At 37.0% G+C, this 22,997-nt stretch overlaps 2 protein-coding genes across 2 annotated transcripts in view; both read left to right on the plus strand.

Annotated features, from left to right (window-relative positions):
- The window catches only part of armc8 (armadillo repeat containing 8), a 318,657-nt gene that overhangs the window by 260,650 nt on the left and 35,010 nt on the right, over positions 1-22,997 (plus strand). The window lies entirely within an intron of this gene.
- On the plus strand, positions 2,418-20,187 carry idh1 (isocitrate dehydrogenase (NADP(+)) 1). Its single transcript, XM_007260426.4, has 9 exons — positions 2,418-2,535; positions 5,929-6,059; positions 11,850-12,141; positions 14,197-14,302; positions 15,746-15,923; positions 16,504-16,655; positions 17,479-17,619; positions 17,718-17,880; positions 19,078-20,187. The coding sequence occupies exons 2-9, from the start codon at positions 5,938-5,940 to the stop codon at positions 19,169-19,171; spliced, it is 1,248 nt and encodes a 415-aa protein (XP_007260488.1). The 5' UTR covers positions 2,418-2,535; positions 5,929-5,937; the 3' UTR covers positions 19,172-20,187.

The following is a 22,997-nucleotide window of genomic DNA, read 5'->3' on the forward strand; positions in this document are numbered from 1 at the left end:
TCCTGGTCTTTTGAGTTAAGTTTATGTTTATGTTTGTTTTCGTTATTAAATTTGTTATTCTTTGCATTTGCGTCCGCTTGCTTGTCCTTCCTGCACCCACCCTGACAGTTCAGAAAAAAACTGTAGGTAATTCTGCCTGTAATTTTCTCAAAGGACATCTAAGAAAAACTTACATAGTCGTTTTGGATGGGAATAAAATCACAAAGGACCCCTATAAAAGAGAAAATGACCCCAGGACCCCCTAAGAAACTGATCCCGTCCAGATAGGGCTTATAGGAATCAGGGATTGGATAGTGTATTTGTTTGTAACTGATACTGATAAGTATGGGAACTATATTGAATTAGCAGTGGTGAAATACCGAGGTTGAGTTTTAGTGATGCAGCAAAATTAATTACAACGATAACAGCGCTACAAAGCCCCGCCCACTGAGAGTACAGACAGCAGAGCACAGCGCTTTCAGCTCTTTCAGTCTCAGCCACTCTCAGATCATCACAAAACTAGTGAAACAGCGACATCTGTCTCACAGCGCGCGAATTACAGAGGGCTCTCACAGGACTTAACAGGTCTGTCCAATCTGATTGGTAGGATTAGAGGTGTAGCAGGAGGTCAATAGCCAAACCAACCGTTTCCTCCAATCAGATTTGCTGTCAGTTCTCTTTAAAGCTGGACTGATGAACCTCTTTTAGCAGGATAAATCAGTTAGGCTGGTCGATTCTCAACGGTTGGGGGCCTTTAAGTGACAGTGTTTAATAAAGGTTTAATAAATGCGCTAGGGCTAGGTGGGTTCCAGATGAACATGAGCCCTCTCTCTCTCTTATCCTCTTTCTCTCTCTCTTTCTCTCATTCTCTCTCTTTCTCTCTCTCTTTCTGGGATGGTCTGTATAGAGAGCAGCCAGTAATAATGTGCTCGGCAGTCAGAGATGATTTGAAGTATGTAGGCGGCTCAGTAAGGTCTATAGGTGGCGTGGCAGGTCTTCTCCTTTTACACCGCCTCTTGGGACCCTGATGTATTGTTGGACATGGAAGGGCCTAGTCGTCTCCCATGACTGTTTCCAGGATGCTGCTAGTGAAGCATCCTCAGAAATACTGTAGTAGCTTTTCTACTGCCTTGTTGTTGGGATGGCGAAACTTGAGCATAGAATATGCCAAATATACTTCTCATACTTCACCAGAGGGCACAGTTGATGACAATATCTATCTTGTTCACATGTGGACTTCTGCTTCAAGCAGGGTCACAGTAATCAGGTAAGACTAAAACAAGGGCTTGTTTAGATATATGAAGGGTCTGAGGCACGTTCCCCAGGTTGAACCTGCTAAACGTCGGATGAGCCGAGATAACCCTTGCTGTTACCTTGGCCTTTGCTTCATCCAGGTGTTGCTTATTGCGCAGTGTCACAACCATGTGGAAAGACATATTCTGTGGTCATAGAAATGCTGTTGATTTCAGTTTCAGAAAGGTCAAATTACTGGCATGCATTAGGCAGAGCAAATCAATATTTAGTTATATGTACCTTAAATGACATTACACATCCTTGTTATTCTATTTATGTGCATAAATAGAATAATTAAAGAAAATCGTATGTTGTAAATTAATACGAAATTCATTCAGACTTTAAAGGGAGACAAATACTCTGTGAAACATTTATGTGGGCTATAACCTGGGCTTCTGTTAACTTGCGGTTTCTAAGGATGGTAAATCTTGTTAACTTATCCTGTACAACATAGGTAACTCTTGGTTTTCCTTTCCTAGGATGATCCTGATGAGGGCCAGTTTGTTCATAATGTTCTAATGGTCTTTGCAACTGCCCTTGAGGATAGGTTTTTGAGGATAAGTTATTGATTTTTTGGAGTTGACCTTTATTTATTTAAGTCAGTTTTTCTTTACTTAGTTGAGTAGTTCTTGCCATAAGATAGATTAGAGCATTATTCAAATAGACCTATTCACTGTATACCAACTCTACCTCTTCACAACTATAAAACTGTTGCTTTCAAACACATTAATTAAGAAGCAAGAAATCTAAGTAATTAACTCTTGATAAGAGACAGCTGTTAACAGAACACACTGAATTTAAGGTGTATTCAAACTTTTAACTTGTACTGTATAGTCATGTTTAATATATTTTAATTCTACAGGAACACTTTATCCATTTTGGAGGTGGTATGTTTTCATAATTATTCATATTTTATTTATTTTACATTACATTAAACGCGGCGAAGCTCATTTATTTAGCAAATATTGTTGAGTAATCCTTCTGCGCATGCGTAGACTGTACACCTACTGTGTGTGTGGTCTTCATTGGATAGTTCCATTTTCCGTGTTGCCTCGTATTGGCTGGAGGGTCATCGGTCGGCCTGCGCGGACCAATCAGTAGCTCGGCTGAGAGTTGGCCCCGCCCCGCGCCCCAATCAGGCCACGCCTATAGAGCCAGTGTCTTGTATTCTGAGCCGGAGCAGAGGGAGCTGTGTGTGAGTGTACTGGTTGAATTGGAGCTGTCTGTCCGAGGGTTTAGTCTACAGCCGGAGGTTGTGTACAGGTAGGAGCAGTAATGCACCTGTTTAGCCTGATATTGAGGTAAAAAATACGGGGTTTTATATATAATAACAGGGTTCAGAACTAGAGCCTGTAGCTGCGAGCCTGGCCTGGGAAGCTACCGGTATGCTAGCTAGCTAACTAACCTAAATAACTAACTGGATACATTGAATGTGGCCTATTATATTCAGAGCGGTCAGTGTTAAAATACACAGTACAGTGTTTTACTGTTACTACTCCTGTTATTACAGCAGTAGCTACACTGTGTGTGTTGAGTGTTTAATTGTTAATAGGCGACTGACGTTAATGTTAGCTAACTATATTGTTTACATAGGCTTTAATAGTCTCTCTTTATCATAAGCTTATTGACAGCCATGCACATATGTGTTAAAGGTGAATCAAGAATAATCGTTGTAATATTTGACCTTTATCCCATACACTACCTGGTTAAATGTGGTTCATTTTTACACGATTGCGTAACTTTCTGATCTCTTCTCCAATCTCCAATCTCTCATTTCCATTGTGGTCGAGCTACAGTTGTGTTCAAATGATGTTTTAGCAAGTTTAATATTGTTTTTTTTTTTATCTTTGTTCACAAATAAGATCAAATAAAGCCTTGTATAATAGACAAATGCAACTTTATAACTTTAAAACAGTATTTATTTCTAATATACCATCAAATGTCAAAATGACAAAATTATTCAACCCGTTAGTCACATACAACATTAGTACTTAATACAACTCCCTTTGTCAGTAAAACGTCCTTCAGATGTAAAAAAAAAAAAAAAAAAAAAACATAGCTTCTTGCAGCGATCAACAGGTATCTTAGCTCATTCTTCATGGGCAAAGGCCTTCAGTTTTTTTGACATTCTTGGGCTTGCGTGTTGCAACTGCCTTATTCAAGTCCCACCTGAGATTTTCTATGGGTTTTAAGTCAAGCGATTGCGATGGCCACTCCAGAATCTTCCAGCCCTTCTTCTGCAACCAAGCCATAGTAGAATTGGAGGTATGCTTGAGATCTTTGTCCTCTTGGAAGGTCAAATGTCTTCCAAACTTCAGCTTTGGCACTGACTGCATGACATTTCAACCCAAGAACTCCTGGTTACCTTCACCAAGGTGGAGATTCCCAGTACCTGAAGAAACAAAACAGCCCCAGAGCATGAATGACCCACCGCCATGCTTCACAGTAGGCAAGGTGTTCTTTTCAGTATAAGACTTGTTGCTCCTCCTCCGGACCTATCTCTGAGCCATAGGCCCAAAGAGTTCTAAAGAATTTTGTCTCGTCACTCCTGATAACAGTGTCCCAAAACCTTTGGGGTTGGAGTCGACTCTTCTTATGCTTTGGAGTCAGCAGGGGGGTCAGGGGGGTTCATCTCACATTGTCCACCTTGTTGTCTGGTACCTCTTTTTGACAAGTCCTGTTGCAGTTCCTTCTCTTCTTATGAGTGGTAATCTTTTAAGGGGTTTAATAATTTTGTTGATGAGGAAATCACAAAAAATGAGACATTTGTTGGTGTGTAAGAAAAATATTGTTGTAATTTGAATTGCATTAGTTTATTATACAAGTCCTTATTTGATCTGATTGTGAACAACATAAAAAAATAAGTGGTGAAGTTGCTAAAACACTTTTACTTCAGTGTAGGTTGAATAATTTTGAACACTCTCTACCTTTGTTTAGCATTCACATCATTCATATATTTTTCCATTCAAACTTGTTCACACTGTTTTTACACTTAAAATAAACCATATTCCCCAAAGTATCCGCTTGCCGGCATTGTGTTTGGTGATTGACTCTACAGAAAGTTGACAACCTCTGCGTACTATGCTCCTCAGCTTTTGTTCCCAGCCACTTTCACCACTGTGTTATAATATCACTGACAGTTGACTGGGGAATATTTAGTAGTGAGGAAATTTCAAGACTGGACTTGATTTTGGTGCGTGAATGAAAACTTTGGCAACATAGTGTACCTTACCTTAGAGGTCGTAATGTGTTGGTTCCATTCCAAAGGCTTGTAAAGTTTGCGTAGTATATCTTTAATTAACATACACTGTGTTGTAAGATACATTTCTATGCAATGGATTGGTTTCTGATTTTTTATACTGGTGTTTGATGGTTAAGGTGATCACAAAATTGATAGTTTAGGGGAAAACATACCCAGTGCTGGTAAGCATCCTATATTTGACCAGTATTGTCATCAAACTGGTCATAATACCACTGTGGTCATACTATACATTTACACTGTTTTATACTAAGGTTTATTATACAGTAACTACAGGTAACTCATCCCAGTAATTTATAGATTCTAAAATAGTTTAAGCTACTCTGAGAAGAGAATAAAGATGTGAGGGCTAGACGACTGGGTCAGAAGAGCTCCCAAACCAGGCAGTCAGACAAATGGTGAGCAGTGTTCGCAGTATGCATTGGTCAATATCTACTAAAAGCAGGTCCCTGGAGACCTTTCCTCACCAATAACAGAACTAAATGAGGTCCTGCTGCTCGTTAGTCTTGGTGCCAGATAATACAGAACACCTTCAGAGGTCTTAAGAAGAACATTCTTTGTTTCAAAGGATCAGAGCTGTTCTGGTGGCACAAGGGGGACCTACACAATATTAAACCCATTGGCTTATACAGTACCAGTCAAAAGTTTGGACAAACCTTCTCATTTATGTTTTTCTTTCGTTCCTTATTTATTTAATGTATTTTTTACACTGTAGATTAATATTAAACACTTGATAACAATTAAAAGATTGTATTATGTAGTAAAGACAAAAGTGGTTTGCCGCCACAATCCACTGACCTAAACCCAACTGAGGTGGGTGATGGGAATAACCACTATTACAAGTCTATCCACCCTGATCTGTTGCGCAACCTCAGCCTTCCACGAGTACAGTTAAGCTAAGAGACGGAAAAATGCTGACTCACAGGCTCTACAGCCTTGCTCCACAACAGCTTTCATTCATTTCATTCATTCTCAACTGGTGGGTCTGAACCCAAAAGTGGGTTGCAGACACGTACTGGGCGGGTTGCAAAAAGCTAGAAAAAAAGACATACATTTAATAAAAAAAAATTGTATTGGAGAAAAAAGAGAGAGAGTTTCTTATTAATGTACCAAATGCAGAGATATGACAAGAAGTAAAAGAACAAATTTTGTGAGTTTTGATATTTAATTTTATTGTAGTAACTTTTATACATGTCGTTGTCATGTTCATCCTCAGTTTCTTAAAAAAAATGGTTTTAAATTTATTTTATATGCATATGTATGCATGCATATCTATTAAAGTGGGTCACAACTTAATGACCATAAGAAAATGTGTGTCCAGGGCTGAGACCAGTTAAGAACCCCTGATTTAAACTGAGCCTAGCTCTCATATTCACTGGCATTCATCTGTCTTCCAGGTTCTCAAAATGTCCCAGAAGATCAAGGCTGGATCCGTGGTGGAGATGCAGGGAGATGAGATGACCAGAGTCATCTGGGAGCTAATTAAAGAAAAGCTCATCTTCCCCTACCTGGAGTTAGACCTGCACAGGTGAGCAGCGTGTGAGAGGGGAAATTAGATTCTACACAGCTGGATAGAAGCTCTGCAGTTATCATGAATGTTCATCAGATTTCCCTGTTGACCAAATCAGTTTGAAGGTGTTTTTCAGGTTTAACTTGATCTGCCTGAGGTTCAGCTTGACATCAGATGTACTTCTCACATGTACAGCTCTTGTTAATATTTTACCGGTTGTGGTTTGCACACTACACTATGAATGCATAGATTTTTTTGGCAATACATTGAATTTTTGCCTTGTAGGGGGATGTCTGTAAAAAAAATGTTTTACACTTCTATTCAGTGATAAAATTCTTGCATCCGGACTACAATTGGAAAAACAGGAGGACCAGTCAGTTTTTGGGCTTTCTCAGTCACATGACATGACATGGTGTTCAGTAGCTCCTCCATTTCCACTCGCTGTTGTGTTTTATGAAGATCTCTGTGGAAACTCGCGCCCAAAGTGCAAATAGCTATTTTATTAAATGTGAGGTGAAGAAATTCAGAAATGTGCTTCCAGACGAGAATAAAATTACTGGAGGACCACGATGTTCAGCGAAAAACAGTAAGTAATTTAGCCTGTAATTTTCTCAGAGGACATCTGAGAAAAACACGCACACACGCATGATCATTCTGGACAGGAATAAAATCACAGATGACCTCCCATTAAAGAGAAAATTATCCCAGAGGGGGGACAAAAGAAAAAATACCATGCAAATGTAGTATATGGGCCCTCTTTTAACTAATAGTAATCATACAGCAGTTCCAGAAAAAGGAGAATCAATTTTTAAAAACTTGACCTAAACTTGAAATGGATGGCAAGTGGTGTAACACTGTTATCAGGCAGATAAGCGTATTGATTGGACAGTACCGTGTAGTATCAGGATGCTGTCACTTTAAGGGTGTAATTTAATGCAGCCCACCCCTCGTGCCATAGACCTTTGGACCCCAGAGTGACGCTCTTCAACACACTATATTACTGGGACATCTATTACTAGAACATCCCATTAACATCTGTACTATGAACCTGTTTACATTTGCTTTTCAACCAAGTACACTTTGGGGGTAATTAGTGTATGAACTAATGTCTGCACTGACCGCAGCCCAGTGAAACGTGAGCTGTTTGAACAGTGCAGGAAGTCAGGTCTGGGAAGTGGGCACTTTAAAATGCACATTTTGCATTTTGATCCTTTCCCTTAGGTCTACTTATAGCATATGTGTGAACTTGCAAACCTAAAATGTTCACAATACATTTTAACATGATTTTTATATTCCAACCATATAATTAAACAGAATGTTTAGGTCACTGTCTCTTTAAGACAAGTTCTGATTGGCCTTGTTGAAGAAGCAGTTTGGTTTAAGACTTGTTACTGTATAACTGTAAAATGAAGAGGATTTTTGTTACGCAAATGCTGTGGGTTAAATAGGCAGATATGCATAAATATGTTTTCACAAAGCAATTCATTAAAAATGCTGTTTTTAAAGTTTTTTTCATAGTTCCGTGTAGACAAACAATGTCCACATATTTCTAGGGGCATGTGAATATAGAGACAAATTTCTAATTATTGCACTATTTTGTTTTGCATAATGAAGAGAAGCTTGTTTTTTAAGTTTAAAAGAGTGAATACAAAAGCTATGAATGAAGATTGATCCTTGACTTGTTTTCTCAAATTTCTTCAACTTTTTTGTCTCTTTTTAATTGGTGAGTGAATCTGAATCTGTTAAGTGTGTTTGAAATATATTTTTTTAAAAAAGGACTTAAGTTTTGCCATTATAATTTTTTTTTTTCTGGTATTATGTTTACTTGATGCTGAATTATAACTGCAGTATAACTTGTTGATCATGTCAATAAGGACGGGAGTACTTGAGCTGCTTAATATGGCAACAATTAATATCACAGTATATTTTCATTTTGGTCAATATTATATAATTCCGATATATTAATATGAACAATATAAAAGCCACTGTTACTATTATATAACAATATTTATTATTATTTTTTGTACGAATAATACAGTGATTCTTATATATTGTTTGCAATTGAATGCACATTATCAAATGTAATCGTTTTTATATATCCCTGATATGCTCATTAAAGCATATTGCCAATAAAATATCACCATACAATGAAAAATTGTCATATTGCCAAACTCTAAGCCGTTCATGTGATTGGCCTAAAAAACAGCCAATCTGTTGGCTGGCATCTTGCAAGCACACCTAGAAAGGAATAGGGACAATAACATGATTTATCTTTCTAATATGTATGTGTATACTCATAAACTAAGTATTATTCGGTTTTAATAGTTAACATGTAAAGATTGGTGTCGAATGTTTGATTATTTAGTGCTGAATTTATACCCTGATTACTAAATAGTTGTTAGATCCCACAGAATTAAAAAAGTAAACTGTTATATTACTTACTTAGATTATATCTCCTTAAATATGATTTTAAAAATCTTAATATATTAGCAGTTTATACTGCAGTTTTGCAGTTTGTTGCAACACATTAAATAATTAATCTAAAGTGCAAGATTTTTTTTTTTTTTTTGCTTTTGTGGTTATAAACTTGAAATACATCCTCATATTTGAACTTTTTGAACTCTTTCACATTTGTCTGAAGAATGTTGAAAACTCTATTATTTACTCAGGCCTCTGACATCAGGTGCAGTCATTTGGAAACTGCAGCTTTTGTAATAAATAATGTTGTAATTAGGCTTGATCAGTGCTGCTGCTCTGTAAAGCTCTCTACTTTGCTCCTCGGAGGGGCGGGGAGGCAGGATGGGAATGTGGGTGAAAGGTCACGGCCAGATCCACACAATAGCCTGAACTTAAACAACAAGTAGCTTAACCGCAGTGCAGAAAGACACCCACACACTGCCTGATACATAGTAAACAGTAATGCTTAGAGTGAGAGCTGGAATGAGAGTTGGGCTTTTGAGAAAGTTAGTTTAGGAACAGAAGCTCTGCTCACTCTTTTGTCCTCTCTCAGTGTCTCTTATTACTTGACACTCCAAGCTTTTAAGGGATGGTGGATAAATAGATGGATAGATGGATGGATGGAAGGATGTATAGTAGGAATGCAGTGATTTTTTTTTTGGTATCTGAAAATAAGTGGTTGAAAATGGTAGACAAGACAGTCTGTCATTATAGTCTATACTGAACAATGACTATTTTATTTTATCAAATTAAGTGATATTGCAGTGTTTCCTCTAACTTTAGTACTTTCCTAAGATAGTAGGGCTATAGTAGGGGTATCATTTAAAAAATGTTCAGTGCTGGTACTGCATACGATACTTTCAATTTTGAACTTAAAACTATTTTTTCGATACCTTTGTCTAAATTGTAGCCAAAAAAAAAGAATTTAAAAAAGTATTAAATATTCTCACACAACATATTTAATTAGCAGCCAACATGAGTAATCTCATTTTCATACTGTCACCATTAGAGACTACATTTTTCTGGATCTTGTTGAAACAAACAGTAGGCATTTTTGTGGTGCTTTATTAAGAACATAAATCGCTTAATGCATGTGCTTAAACTACAAATATGTTTTCCTACGACTATTGCTTTATGCATTTGACAAAGTTAAATTCAGTTATATTAGTGGTCAATCACTTAAAAAAAAGTTTATGTGCGTTTGAAAACAAGCGCACAATTTTGTCTGCCTCTTTGGTATCAAATTTCGATACCCAGTCCTAGTATCATTATCTGAGCTAATGTAGCCTTAGCATTTGTTTGTTTAACAAAAGATAGTCTGTGTCAATCTGTGTAAATTTGAAGTTGCAGTAAATGCTGCAGTAAATCTATGATTTAAAATAGCACTGCTGATGTAGTTAGCTAAAGGTTTGACTAGAATATCATGAAGTTGAAGTAAATGTGTGATGGAAATGTCAGTGCTAGCTACCTAAGTGAGTGACTAGAAAAGCACTTTTTAAGTAAATTCATGCCTAGAATAGCACTGTTGAGGTTAATGTGTGGAAGCTTAGATGGACAGGTGGGTGGACATATGCTGTGCCAGTTTAATGTTTGGACACAGAAGGAATCATGTAGTAACATCATGTAGTATTAAACAAATCAAAATACTCTGTGAAGAATTGAGGTGCTCTTGTCTGGGGTGCTGTTTGGTTTGTGAGGCTGCTATCTCTGATGAACTGATCCTGTGCAACAGAGGAAACACTGGTCTTCCTCTACTGGGGCGATCTTGATGAGAGTCAGTTTTATTACAGCGTTTTGATGGTCTTTGTGACTGCATTTAAGGATATTTTCAAAGTTCTTGATTTTTTCGGATTGACTGACCTGGATTGATTGAGGATTCATTTATAAAGAAGGTTGATGGGCTGGTAGATTGTTGGTAGATGAATAGTAGATTAGACTACTAAAGGTGTGATTGTAGAACAGTGCTGTAAACATTGTCGTTTTTTCTTGTTGTTTTTCTCATGTTTTTTTCTTTATTTTCTGAAATACTCCAGCAGCTCATAAACAGTATATAAGTTATGATCCCTGAGTCTGTATATTTCATTCTGGGGTGAAATCCCTCTGTGTTTTACAGGGTCTTATTTCTTGCTGGGGCTGCTTTATGACTGCAGTGGCAGTGTGTTGAGTGTGTTGAGAGTGTGTAAAGTCTCATTCAGTTCATTTGGAACAGAATGTCTTTATGGTGCTGCTGCTGCTGTACCAGCGGCCGGTTCCCAGCGGCCCTGTTCACTAAGAGCCGTGTTGAGCATGTGACGGGTTGCAGGCTGTGTGGGTGCAGAAAGAATTAGTGTGAAAAGAGAAAACTGATAAACACATGTGACTGCGATGAGCATTTCCTCAGTGTTATTATTGTAGAATAAATATTTATGTATTAATTCATCCTGATTAATCATATTATTTTCTGTGATTAATTACAACCGTTTCTTATTTCTTCAAAAAATATATGTTTTGGTTTTACTGTTTTATTCCAGTGTGGTTATGGTTTCACAACAAGTAAAGTTAAATTTGGGGGAATTGAGTGGTGCACTGAATAATTTTCATATGAGTTGTTATGAAAACCAATTAATCATTTAATTGTTTTTTTTTTTTATTGTAATCTAATCAAACAGAATTAGTTTAAAATTGGAGGGATGTGTAAGAATTCATCAATGCATTGGATTATATTTAGTTTTCTGATTTAGTTGATCATTTTCAGTAATCATTCAGTAATACTTACAACTATATATATTTATACAACGGACAAGATTTCTCCCAAATTCCAAATAAAAATATTGTCATTTAGAGGATTTATTTGCAGAAAATGAGAAATGGCTGAAATATGCATCTTATTTAGTTGAATTTAATCTTTTTTGTTATGACAGTTGAGATTTCTTAATGCATTTAATTGTTTGTAAGAATTATAATAGAATTGATTCACTCTGTCATACATTTTGAGCTAAATGTATGTACTGAATCATTTCCTAAAAATCTCAAATTAAATAAAATCTCACTTTTGTGAAATGTGAGATTTCCTGATGCCTTAAATCATTTTCTAAAGATTAATGTTTATTTAAACTAAATATTGGTAAAATCTGAGTTTTCATGATTCACTTATTTGTTTTGTAAGGAACTCATTGTACTTTTTGAATCAAACTGTGGTGAATTTAGACATTTGTTGAGGCAGTGAATCATTTCATTAGGAGTCATAATGTGATTGAATTAAATTTCTGTGAAAATTGAGATTTTCTGTTGAGTTAAATCAGAGCAGAGTTAAGGTTGTTGTGAGGTTTGAGATTTGCTTCTTTTATAACTTCCCTCTGTTTCTGTTCTCAGCTATGACCTGGGCATGGAGAACCGAGACGCCACAGACGACCGGGTGACGGTGGAAGCGGCCGAGGCGGTGCGGCGCTACAATGTGGGAATCAAGTGCGCCACCATCACTCCGGACGAGAACCGCGTGGAGGAGTTCAAGCTGAAGCAGATGTGGCGCTCGCCCAACGGCACCATCCGGAACATCCTGGGCGGAACCGTGTTCAGAGAGGCCATCATCTGTAAGAACATCCCGCGCTTGGTCCCCGGCTGGGTCAAACCCATCATCATCGGCAGACACGCCCATGGAGATCAGGTGAGTTCAATCACTGAATCACTGAATCATTTCTTTAGGAATTCTAGAAAACTGAATTCAAATGGTGCTGCAATTGATAGACTGACACATTGAACATTAAAAAACACATTGAATAATTTCTTAAAACTTGTAATCAAATAGCTGTTACTTGTTTATGGAAAACTATGATTAAATCAAAGTGTAATTACAGCTAATAAACATTTGAGTTCCATAGATTTTCATTGTTTTTAAATTAGACTGGATTTTTTTTATTCTCAGGTTGTTGTTTTTTTCAGACAATATTTCAGACAGCATTTTATTTTTTTATTTTTTTTAATCAGATCATTTACGAATATACTTGATAATTAGGAAATATGTATTAAACTGTTTTGCATCTGCTATTTTATCATTGTTTTTGATGAATAATTCATTCAGTGGCTCACCTGCAACCAGATACAAACAGTACGTTCATAAATGAGTGATATAAAGCAGTGCTGTCAGTCTGTACAGACAGATGGGCAAAGTTTAGTCAGGCAGATTGAGCTGCCCTTTGGACTGGTAAAGTCCTGTAGTTTATACCACTCTGTACTGTATTTTTAACAGTGTTCTGCTGAAGCCTGTTTCATTCTGTACCTAGAACAGGTGATATAGTCACTATTAAATGTGAAAATCAAGCTTTAAGTAACTAGATAACATTTACTGTTGTTGTTTGAAAATACAAGTGCATCTCTAAAGATTAGAATATCATTGAAAAGTTACTTTATTTCAGTAATTCAGTTCAAAATGTGAAACATATATTATATAGATGTATTACACACAGTGTTTACCTCCTTTATTGTTGATGATTATGATTATGGCTTACAGACAATGAAACCCAAAAATCTTTGTTTCCAAAATTAGGAATATTACATGAGACCAAGTGGTAATTTTGGCAGTGTGCCAAAAATGTACCGTAAAAGTTTTATATAATAAAGTCTTATATAATATTCTACTTGTCTGAGACACTGATTTTTAGGTTTTATTGGCTGTAAGCCATAATAATCAACAATAAAATAAATAAATAGATTACTCTGTATTTGTTCCATCTATATAATATGTGAGTTTCATATTTTGAAATGAATTACTGAAATAAAATAACTTTTAAAATGTATTTAATTTTTTTTGATGCACCTGTATGTGTAAATATAATACTAGGACACTTTAGTTGCCCCTCACCCCATCCTGTCTCTCCCACCCCATCCCTTAATGCCTTCATCTCTGTCTACCCAAGATAATGCTAGTTTGAATCCAACTAACCGTACACAGTTCTGACTTAATCCAGCCACTAGATGTCAGGCTTGCACTTTTCCACTTTTCCACTTTTGAGCGGTGGTGACTTTATTCAGCCACTAGAGGTCCCCACTGTCCTGTGTCAACTCACCTGTGTGAAACCTGTGTTCTGCATTAGGTGTCCAAAACTATTTTGACACTGGAGATCTGGAATAAAAAAAAATAACCTCTGTAACCTAATGATTTGCTAAATGCAGTCAGTTCCTCACAGCAATGTTTTAACTTATAATGTAGAGCATTTTCAATAGAGTATATAGATGAGACAAATGCTTTAGTAATTCTAGGGATGCATTTAATATTCAGCAACCAAGCTTATTAATATATAAAAAAAGCTGTTTCATTGTTTGTCCAAATAAGAGAAAAGGCCATAATGTATAATGAACATTGAGGATTTTTTTTACTTATATTGTGCTTGATGGCATGTTGAGATTTTTAAAATGTTCAGCGTTTAATAAATATTTAAAAAATAGAGATAAAATATTTTTGTAATAGCTTTTTCATATACTTAGGCTATTTTGTTTATTCAACATTGAAAAAGTGACAAAAATAATTGAAAACCTGTTAAAACCTTAAAATAACATTGTATTTGCAAAAATAGAAAAGCTGCATTGTGTATATTCAAAAGTTTAATTTTGTTCAGTTTGGGTTTTCATTTCTAATTAATACACTTGATTTCCGGAGAAACGTTGGTTAAGCAGATGTCCACAAACGTTTGGTCTCACAGTGTGTCACACTCTTCTGTTTCAGTACAAGGCCACAGACTTTGTTGTTCCTGGACCTGGACGAGTGGAGATGACCTACACGCCCAAGGATGGAGGGCAGGCTCTCAAATTCGTCGTTCATGACTTTGAAGGTAAAGAATTTAAACATCAGGGAAAGAATTGGTTTCGTTTGTGGTCATCTGTTATCTTGTCTTGTTGTGGTGCTTCCAGGTAGCCCACAGTGTAGAAATAGCCAGTCTGTCTTGGGTTTATAGCCTGATACCAGGTGTCCTGTCTGGTGCCTGTGCTACATGTTGACCTTTTAAGTATTGCAGTATACTGTATGAACGTCTGTCCACATGGATTGATTGTCTTTTTGTGTGTGTGTGTGTGTGTACGCCCCACCTCTCTGTGAGCAAATACAGAGCTGATTAAATAGCAATTTCTTTTCTGGCGTTTTGACTGGTACCTGTAGAGTACAGGAACACAGTGATGCAAGTGAAACCTGTTGCTTTTTGTTGAATAGTTAATATTTAAGCACAGTAGCAGACAGAGCTTATGGCTTTTTAGATTCACTTTATCTTACCAAGCGTGCTGTACAAATGACTGCGCAGGGTTAATAAAGGTCCATACAACCTGCAAACGGTCCTAGCAGTCTAGGACAAGTATAAGGTTTTTATTAATATTGGACATTATATTACTAAAATTACTTACTTTATATGTTTAATGTCAAATTTAGATTTTATACAATTTTTGTTTTCAATATGTGAATACTGGAGTCATCCAGACTATGAAGGAACACATGAGGAATCTTGTGTAAAAGTGTTAAACAAACCAAAATACTCTGTAAAGCTTTTAGGTGCCCTTAACTGGGGTGCTGTTAACTTGCACTTTCTGAGGCTGGTAACTCTGATGAACTTATACTGTGTAACAGAGGGAACTCTTGCTCTTCCTTTCCTGGGGTGGCCCTGATGAGAGCCAGTTCATCAAAGTTCTTGACATTTATCAGATTGACTGACCTTCATTTCTTAAAGTATTTTTTTATTTACTTAGTGAAGTTCTTGCCATTATATAGATTAGGTAAAGAGTATAAAAATAAATAAATAAAGATATAAATAAATACATATGTTTGTTTAGTCAATAATTCCATATGTTTTTCTTCACAGTTTGGATGATTTTAGTATTAAGCTACAATGTGTAAAATGTTAAAATAATGAAAAACCACTAAATTTAGAGTGTGTTCAAACTTTTGTAGTAAAATAGTAAAAAGTATTAAAAGTAGTATTGTGCATGTACAGTTTTGACTCCCTTGAACATAAATGTATGCATATTTTATGTAAAGCTCTAAATGCTGCTGTTTTAATGCTATTTTGGCATATCTACAATTATATAACCTGAATGAAGTGTTCTTTACAGTTGTTTTATAGCGTTAAGAACTAAAATATTGAAATCCCATTTGAGAATTGCTCATTTATGTGCAAAATATTGAGATTTATTATTTTTTATTTTTTTTACAATATGTCCCAGCCCTTGTACCAAGTATACGCTGTTGTACCCGTGTTTGTGCTTGACTGTCCTGCTGTGCTTGTGTGCAGGTACTGGTGGCGTTGCAATGGGAATGTACAACACAGACCAGTCCATCCGAGACTTTGCTCACAGCTCCTTCCAGATGGCGCTGTCTAAAGTCTGCCCTCTCTTCCTCAGCACTAAAAACACCATCCTCAAGAAGTACGACGGCCGATTCAAGGACATCTTCCAGGAGATTTACGACAAGTGAGTGACATGTAATGAACCAAACAATTCTCCAGAAATTAGTTTATCTAATCAGCGCTTCATTAAAGTAAAGCAGGTGAGCTGCTTATGGAACTGAACAATCCATACAGTGTATGTGAGTTTACAGAGAAGATCTGACCTACAGCTGAACAACTATACAGAACAAAACACAATCTGAACTGACTTAATGTTTATATGGGTTTATACTAATGATAAACTGAGATGTACACTATTGTATTATGTACTAGTATATCTCAAAAAAAATTATTAAAAGTGTCTTGTATACTATTCAAGTTTTTTTCATTGGCTGTAAGACATAATCATCAACAATAAAATAAATAATGACTTAAAATAGATCACTCGGTGTGTAATACATCTATATAATGAGTTTCACATTTTGAACTGAATTACTTAAATAGATGATGTTTTAAGATTTACAGGTAAGCACACTCACAGACTACATTTTCTATGTTTATATACAGTAGGTTTATTTTATTGTAGTTTTACAGTGTTAATTAAAATCTTTACACATGTGTACAATACTGTATCTAATGAAAACAATCTGTGTGTATTATTCCAGGGAGTATAAGGCTCAGTTTGAGGCTAAGAAAATCTACTATGAGCACAGGCTGATTGACGATATGGTGGCTCAGGCCATGAAGTCTGAGGGAGGGTTCATCTGGGCCTGCAAGAACTACGATGGAGACGTCCAGTCCGACTCTGTGGCTCAAGGTGAGTCTATACACAGAATCGTATACTACCTGTCAACGGTTTTAGAGCCATTTAAGCTCTTCAAGTCCATTTAATAACCGTAAATGGTACAAAATGTAATGTAGTTTTTTGCAATAAACTGCCATGGCCTTACAGCTGGTAAGTAGCAATGGAAATAAACTGAGCTTTGGAAATATATATTTTTAAAAATGTCCATTTACAAAGCCTTTGTCAGTAGTTTAGTAAAGCAGTATTGGAACAGATCGAGTTACTGCACTCTCTACTGCAACATTTACACACTTACACACAGCACATTCACACTTTAAGCAATCATATTAACAAAGTAATAACTAAAAAACATAGCAACTCAGAGAACTCTGTAACTATTAAAACTATATAACTATTATAACTATGTAACTATTAAAAAAAAGTATTTTCTTTAGATAAATTATAGATAAAGCCAGAGAGTGATGAGTTCTGTTTTCTACACCTTTTTTAAAAGACTCATGTAAACTGGAGAAAACTGGTACAGGAAGAGTCCCGTCTGGCTGATCCACATGGCAACAGCTTTAGCCTTTAGCTCAGCTTTGCATTGGACTAAGTTTCAGTTTCAGCAGTGAAGAGAAGAATTAGAGCTCTGATAGTAATTAGAGGGTGCAGTAGTGCTGTAATAAAGTCAGTGCTAAGATGAGAAAATTAAAAAAAGTGTCTTGTCTGGGGGGGGGGGTGTCTTTTAAATTTGGCAGTTCTGAGAATGCATAGAAAAATATATATATTATTTGAAACTGACGAATGAACTTTCATAGGTTAAGACTAAGACTGCCTCCTGTCTGTGTGTACTCAGGTTATGGCTCTCTGGGTATGATGACCAGTGTGCTGATCTGTCCTGATGGGCGCACGGTGGAGGCCGAGGCTGCACACGGCACGGTCACACGCCACTACCGCCAGCACCAGCAGGGCAAGGAGACCTCCACCAACCCCATCGGTGAGACAAACACACACTGTAGGATGCTATCTGAAATGGCTTGGGCTTTTAAAATATTTTTCAAATGATTGACAATAATGATTTGTGCACCCCCTCAGCCTCTATCTTCGCGTGGACACGGGGACTGCTGCACCGCGCTCAGTTAGATAAGAACCGTGAGCTGCGGGTGTTCGCAGAGGCGCTGGAGGCCGTCTGCATCGAGACCATCGAGGCCGGCTTCATGACCAAGGACCTGGCCATCTGCATCAAGGGCATGGCCGAGTAAGTGTCAATCAATCAGCCAGCCACAATTCTAATAGTAGAGTATACAGTGGGTTTCTATTACTTGTCAAATGTATTAAAATTATATCTCCAGTACACAACTCAAGCATCAAGCAACAGATGGCAAGCATTTCTTGGCGGATGCGCTATAGCTTAACTTCATTGAGATATAACAGCCAGAGTGGAGGTTGGTCTGGAAATGGTAGAACTATTGTAACCCACTTTGTGCACACTGATATACAGCTCTGGAAAAAATAAGAGATTACTTTGAAATGATAAGTTTCTTTTGTTTTACCAAATTGAAAACCTTTGAAATATAATCAAGAGGAAGATGCAAGATCACAAGCCATTAATCCAAGATGAACTGCTTGAATTTTTGTAACAGGAGTGAAAATCTAAAAGCAGTGTGTAAGACTGGTGGAGGAGAACATGCCAAGATGCTTGAAAACTGTGATTAAAAACCAGAGTTATTCCACCAAACATTAATTTCTGAACTCTTACAATTTTATGAAAATGAACTTGTTTTTGCATTATTTGAGGTCTGAAATCTCTGCATCTTTTTTGTTATTTCAGCTATTTCTCATTTTCTGCAAATAAATGCTCTAAATTAGAATATTTTTATTTGGAATTTAGGAGAAATGTTCTCTGTAGTTTATAAAATAAAACAATATGTTCATTTTACTCAAACGTAAACCTATACATAGCTAAATTCAGAAACTGAAGTGGTCTTTTATATTTTTCCAGAACTGTAGATAAATATTTGTAATAATATTAAAATATTAAGATAAATAGTTATTTTAGGTATTTTTAGGTATTTTTCATTATTATGGTTAACTTACTTTAAGTGAGCATGTGCACACACACACACAAATAGAAAACCTGTTAGAATATTTATATGTTTGAAAAAGGGTTGCTGGAATAATTTATTTAAAATAAATTTGTTATTTAAGGAAATGGTCAAATTAGCATACCAAGATTTAATTAAAGGTAAGATATAAAAAATGTGAACTTACTTGAATCATTTTCAAATGATAATAATCTTAATAAAAGTAATAAATAAAGCTGAATAAAGTAAAACAACAGTAGCCTAACAGCAAAACTACATACAGACTAATAAAGACAGATAAATAAATATGATTAGAAGTCAGTTCTTATCAGTGCAGAAGTTCTGATGATCTGTGATCTGTGTCTCTTCAGTGTGCAGCGCTCCGACTACCTGAACACCTTCGAGTTCCTCGACAAACTGGCAGATAACCTGAAGATCAAGCTGTCGAGTCAGCCGAAGCTATGAAGCCATCTTTAGTACTTGAATCCACACGCCCACGCCACTCACACCCACACGTCCAGATCTCCAGCCCTCGTCCAGCGCCAATCCACAGGCAGCGGTCAACCTCTTCTCCTCCCGGTCCTGCTGCTGACCAAAGACGAGAGAGAGAGAGAACTGTGCCACTACTGCTGAGGGTGCACTTTCAGGTGGAATAAATGTGAAAGTGCCTTTGTAAAGGGTTAGGGGTGGTGTATGTACACACACACACTAACAGACACACACACACACATACAAACATGCACACATGCATACACACACTAGCACAGTGCTAACCCTTCACACTGTTTTAGCTACACCATGAAGACCATGTTTTACTGCATTTCTAATCATATCAATTTCAGTCCCAGTCAGGTGACATTTTAATATTGCAGCATTAATTTTGCACTAGCACTTGTCCAATAGTGCAGACCATAGTGTGTTTTATGTCGGTAACGTGTAGAACATGTTTCAGTCAGTCTGTGCCCGGGTACGTGAACACCCGTTGCCTTATGTGTCTGTGTGTGAGGTCGTTCTATTCCCTGTGTCGCTCCTACAACAACCCGTCCAACAAATTATAATGGAACTACTACTTTAAAGGAGAAATCGGGTGTGAATTTGTACTTGGGTGTAGTGAAATGTGATAACTAGTACAAACTTTTTACATATAGCCCACCTCCATTCTTCTCCATCATTCCAAAATCCAAAAGATTTTATCCAATGCTCCCAACAGGCGTACAATGCTAGTGATAGGGGTATAGCATTGTCCATGTTAAGAAATCACTATTTTTACACCATTAACATCAGTCATTTTTTTTGGCACTGGGATGCTGGGAGGGAATGGAGATGGGCTATTCCACAAGAGTTTGTACTCATTATCTTGTTTCACTACACCACAAGTCCATTTCACACTGGAGTTCTCCTTTAACTCTATACTACTTTTACACAAATCTGTATGCGATGTTGCTGTGTATCTTGAGCTAATAAAAAAAGTGGGACCATGACTTGTGTGTCTGTCTGTCAATTTGATTGTGAAGGAAAAATGTTTTCCTATCATTTCTGTCAATAAGCAGGATCCAAGCTTTTACCACACAGTGGAGTTATAAGTATTTTCACCCACTAAGCCTAGGTAGCTAAATCAACTTAACTCAAGTGAATTTTCTCATTGTGTTTTTCGTCTAAAGGTGTGTAAAAAGTGCAGTCACTCTCTGAATCAGTCTCACACTATAGCATGAGGCACATGCTAACAAGCTAACTACAAGATTACTACGCTTAGCTAGCTGCCAACAGCTCAAAATCCCAAGCCTGAAGTCATAAATGGGAGCATTCATATGTCACAGTATCACCACATGACTGTGAGGGTCAGTGTTTGCGTTTTCTGTTTACATGGGAAAAAAATGAAACCACTTAAAAAGGATGAGTTTCTTTGATTTTACCAAACTGAAAACCTCTGGAATATAATCAAGAGGAAGATGGATGATCACAAGCCATCAAACCAAACCGAACTGCTTAAAATTTTGCACCAGGAGTGAGTAGCATAAACTTATCTAAAAGCAGTGTGTACGGCTGGTGGAGGAGAACATGCCAAGATGCATGAATACTGTGATTAAAAACCAGGATTATTCCACCAAATATTGATTTCTGATCTCTTAAAACTTTATGAAAATGAACTTGTTTTCTTTACATTATTTGAGGCCTGAAAGCTCTGCATCTTTTTTGTTATTTTAGCAAATAAATGCTCTAAATGTCAGCAGCACTCTGCTAACAACTTTAATGGAGATGTGGATTTCATTTTCCAGCAGGACTTGGCACACTGCCCACACTGCCAAAAATAACCAATTGGTCTTTTTTTGGGTTTTCATTGGCTGTAAATCAGTATCATTGCACTAGTATACCAGTAAAAGAATCACAGATAGCAGCAGTCCATCTCCAGTGAGTTGCTGGAGAAGTAAGATGTCTGCTTTTTCATAGCAACTACTTCATCTAGCCCCTTAAAATGTTGCTCATATGCTTTTATAATTATTTAACACAAGTCAAAATGTGTCAGGTCTTTTCTATCACCTGATCGACCCAACACATCAACACCTGGCCAGTATTCTGTCCAACTGGTTCTCCAAATCAAAAGGCAAGAGCCCTGAAAGTACAATATGACGTGGAACCTGTTTATAGCTGAACCCGCATTCACTCCAGTGAGCATCCTTGACGTGATTAGATGCTGCAGGCGAAAACAGTACCAAGCTGGGTAATCCAGAAGGACGAGGTGAGCAGAGCTGGTGGAGATGGTATGAATGCCAGGAGCTGAGACACTCAGGCAGCCACTATTGTCCCGGGCAAATTGGATTCTTGCCGTAAGAATCGAGACTCATTCTGTGTCTCTGTGCAGATTGCTGTTGTGGGGCTACAGCATTATTAAAATGAAATGAAAAGCCAGCGACACCTTTTGTGAGCGCAAAATACTGTGTATTAGCAAGTGGTTGGAAGTACACTATAGAAAAAAAATGTATTGGGACACCTGCTCGTTCACTGTTTCTTCTTAAATGAAGGGTATTAAAATGAGTTCCTTCTGGTTTTGTTGGAGTAACTGTCACTGTACTGTCAAAGTAGGCTTTCTACTAGGCTGTGGATCACTGGTGTGAGATTTAATTGCATTCTTTAATAAGAATGTTAGTGAGGCCAGTTGGATGTTGGATGATCACCACTACAGCCCACCTCACCTCATCCCATCCCAACTCTTTAACTCATTCCAAAAGTACTGGATGGAGCGCCATTAATACAGAGAACACTATTTTACTGCTCCATAGCTCAATACTGGGGAACTTTGCACTCCTCAAGCCCATGCCTAGTGTTAGTCTTTTATATTGTAGATGGTGGGGTTATGCTTACAAATTAGTTCATTGGCAACCTTGGGAGGAATAATCTGCAGGACCTTTCTGTGTTTACATAGAGAAGCATAGTTGTAACTGAGCTGTTAGGCCACTAGATAGTGAATCATACTGTTAATGATCATGTTCATCATGGTTGTATTAACAGACATTCTGTACTAAGGTCTCTGTGGTTTATTTGGTAAGTCTGTTAAAATAAAAGGGCCAATGTGATGTGTACATAAATGTGCTGGAGTCATAATTTAATAGGCCTTTGCCAGTGCTTTCGTCAAACCTCTGGAATATAATCAAGAGGCAGATGGATGATCACAAACCATCAAACCAAACTGAACTGCTTGAAATCTTGAAATTTTGCACCAGCAGTGGCATAATGTTATCCAAAAGCAGTGTGTAAGACTGGTGGAGAAGAACATGATGCATGAAAACTGTGATTAAAACCAGGGTTATTCCACCAAATATGGATTTCTGAACTCTTAGAACTTAATTTGAGGTCAGAAAGCTTTGCAACCTTTTTTGCTGTTTCAGCTTTTTCTCATTTTCTGCAAATAAATGCTCTAAATTACAATATTTGTAATTGGAATTGGGGAGAAATGTTGTCCGAGGTTTATAGAACAAAACAACAATGTTAATTTTACTCAAACATAAACCTATAAAAAGCAAAATCAGAGAAACTGATTCAGAAACTGAAGTGGTCTTTAAATTTTTTCCAGCGCTGTATATGGAATAACTCCATTTATTCATTCATTTATTCATTCATTCATTCATAAAAATAATATACCTATTTATTGCACTTTTTGCATTACTTTTGTCTCTCTGTCTTTCTTACTCTCTCTCTCTCTCTGTCTCTCTCTCTCACGCTCGCTCCGGTTTCCATGGGGACCACAGAGACACTCAACTCTTCAAAAGCGAGCGGGGCTGAGGTAGAGGCCCTT

The sequence above is a fragment of the Astyanax mexicanus genome, chromosome 11, assembly GCF_023375975.1.
Source record: "Astyanax mexicanus isolate ESR-SI-001 chromosome 11, AstMex3_surface, whole genome shotgun sequence".
NCBI lineage: Eukaryota > Metazoa > Chordata > Actinopteri > Characiformes > Acestrorhamphidae > Astyanax > Astyanax mexicanus.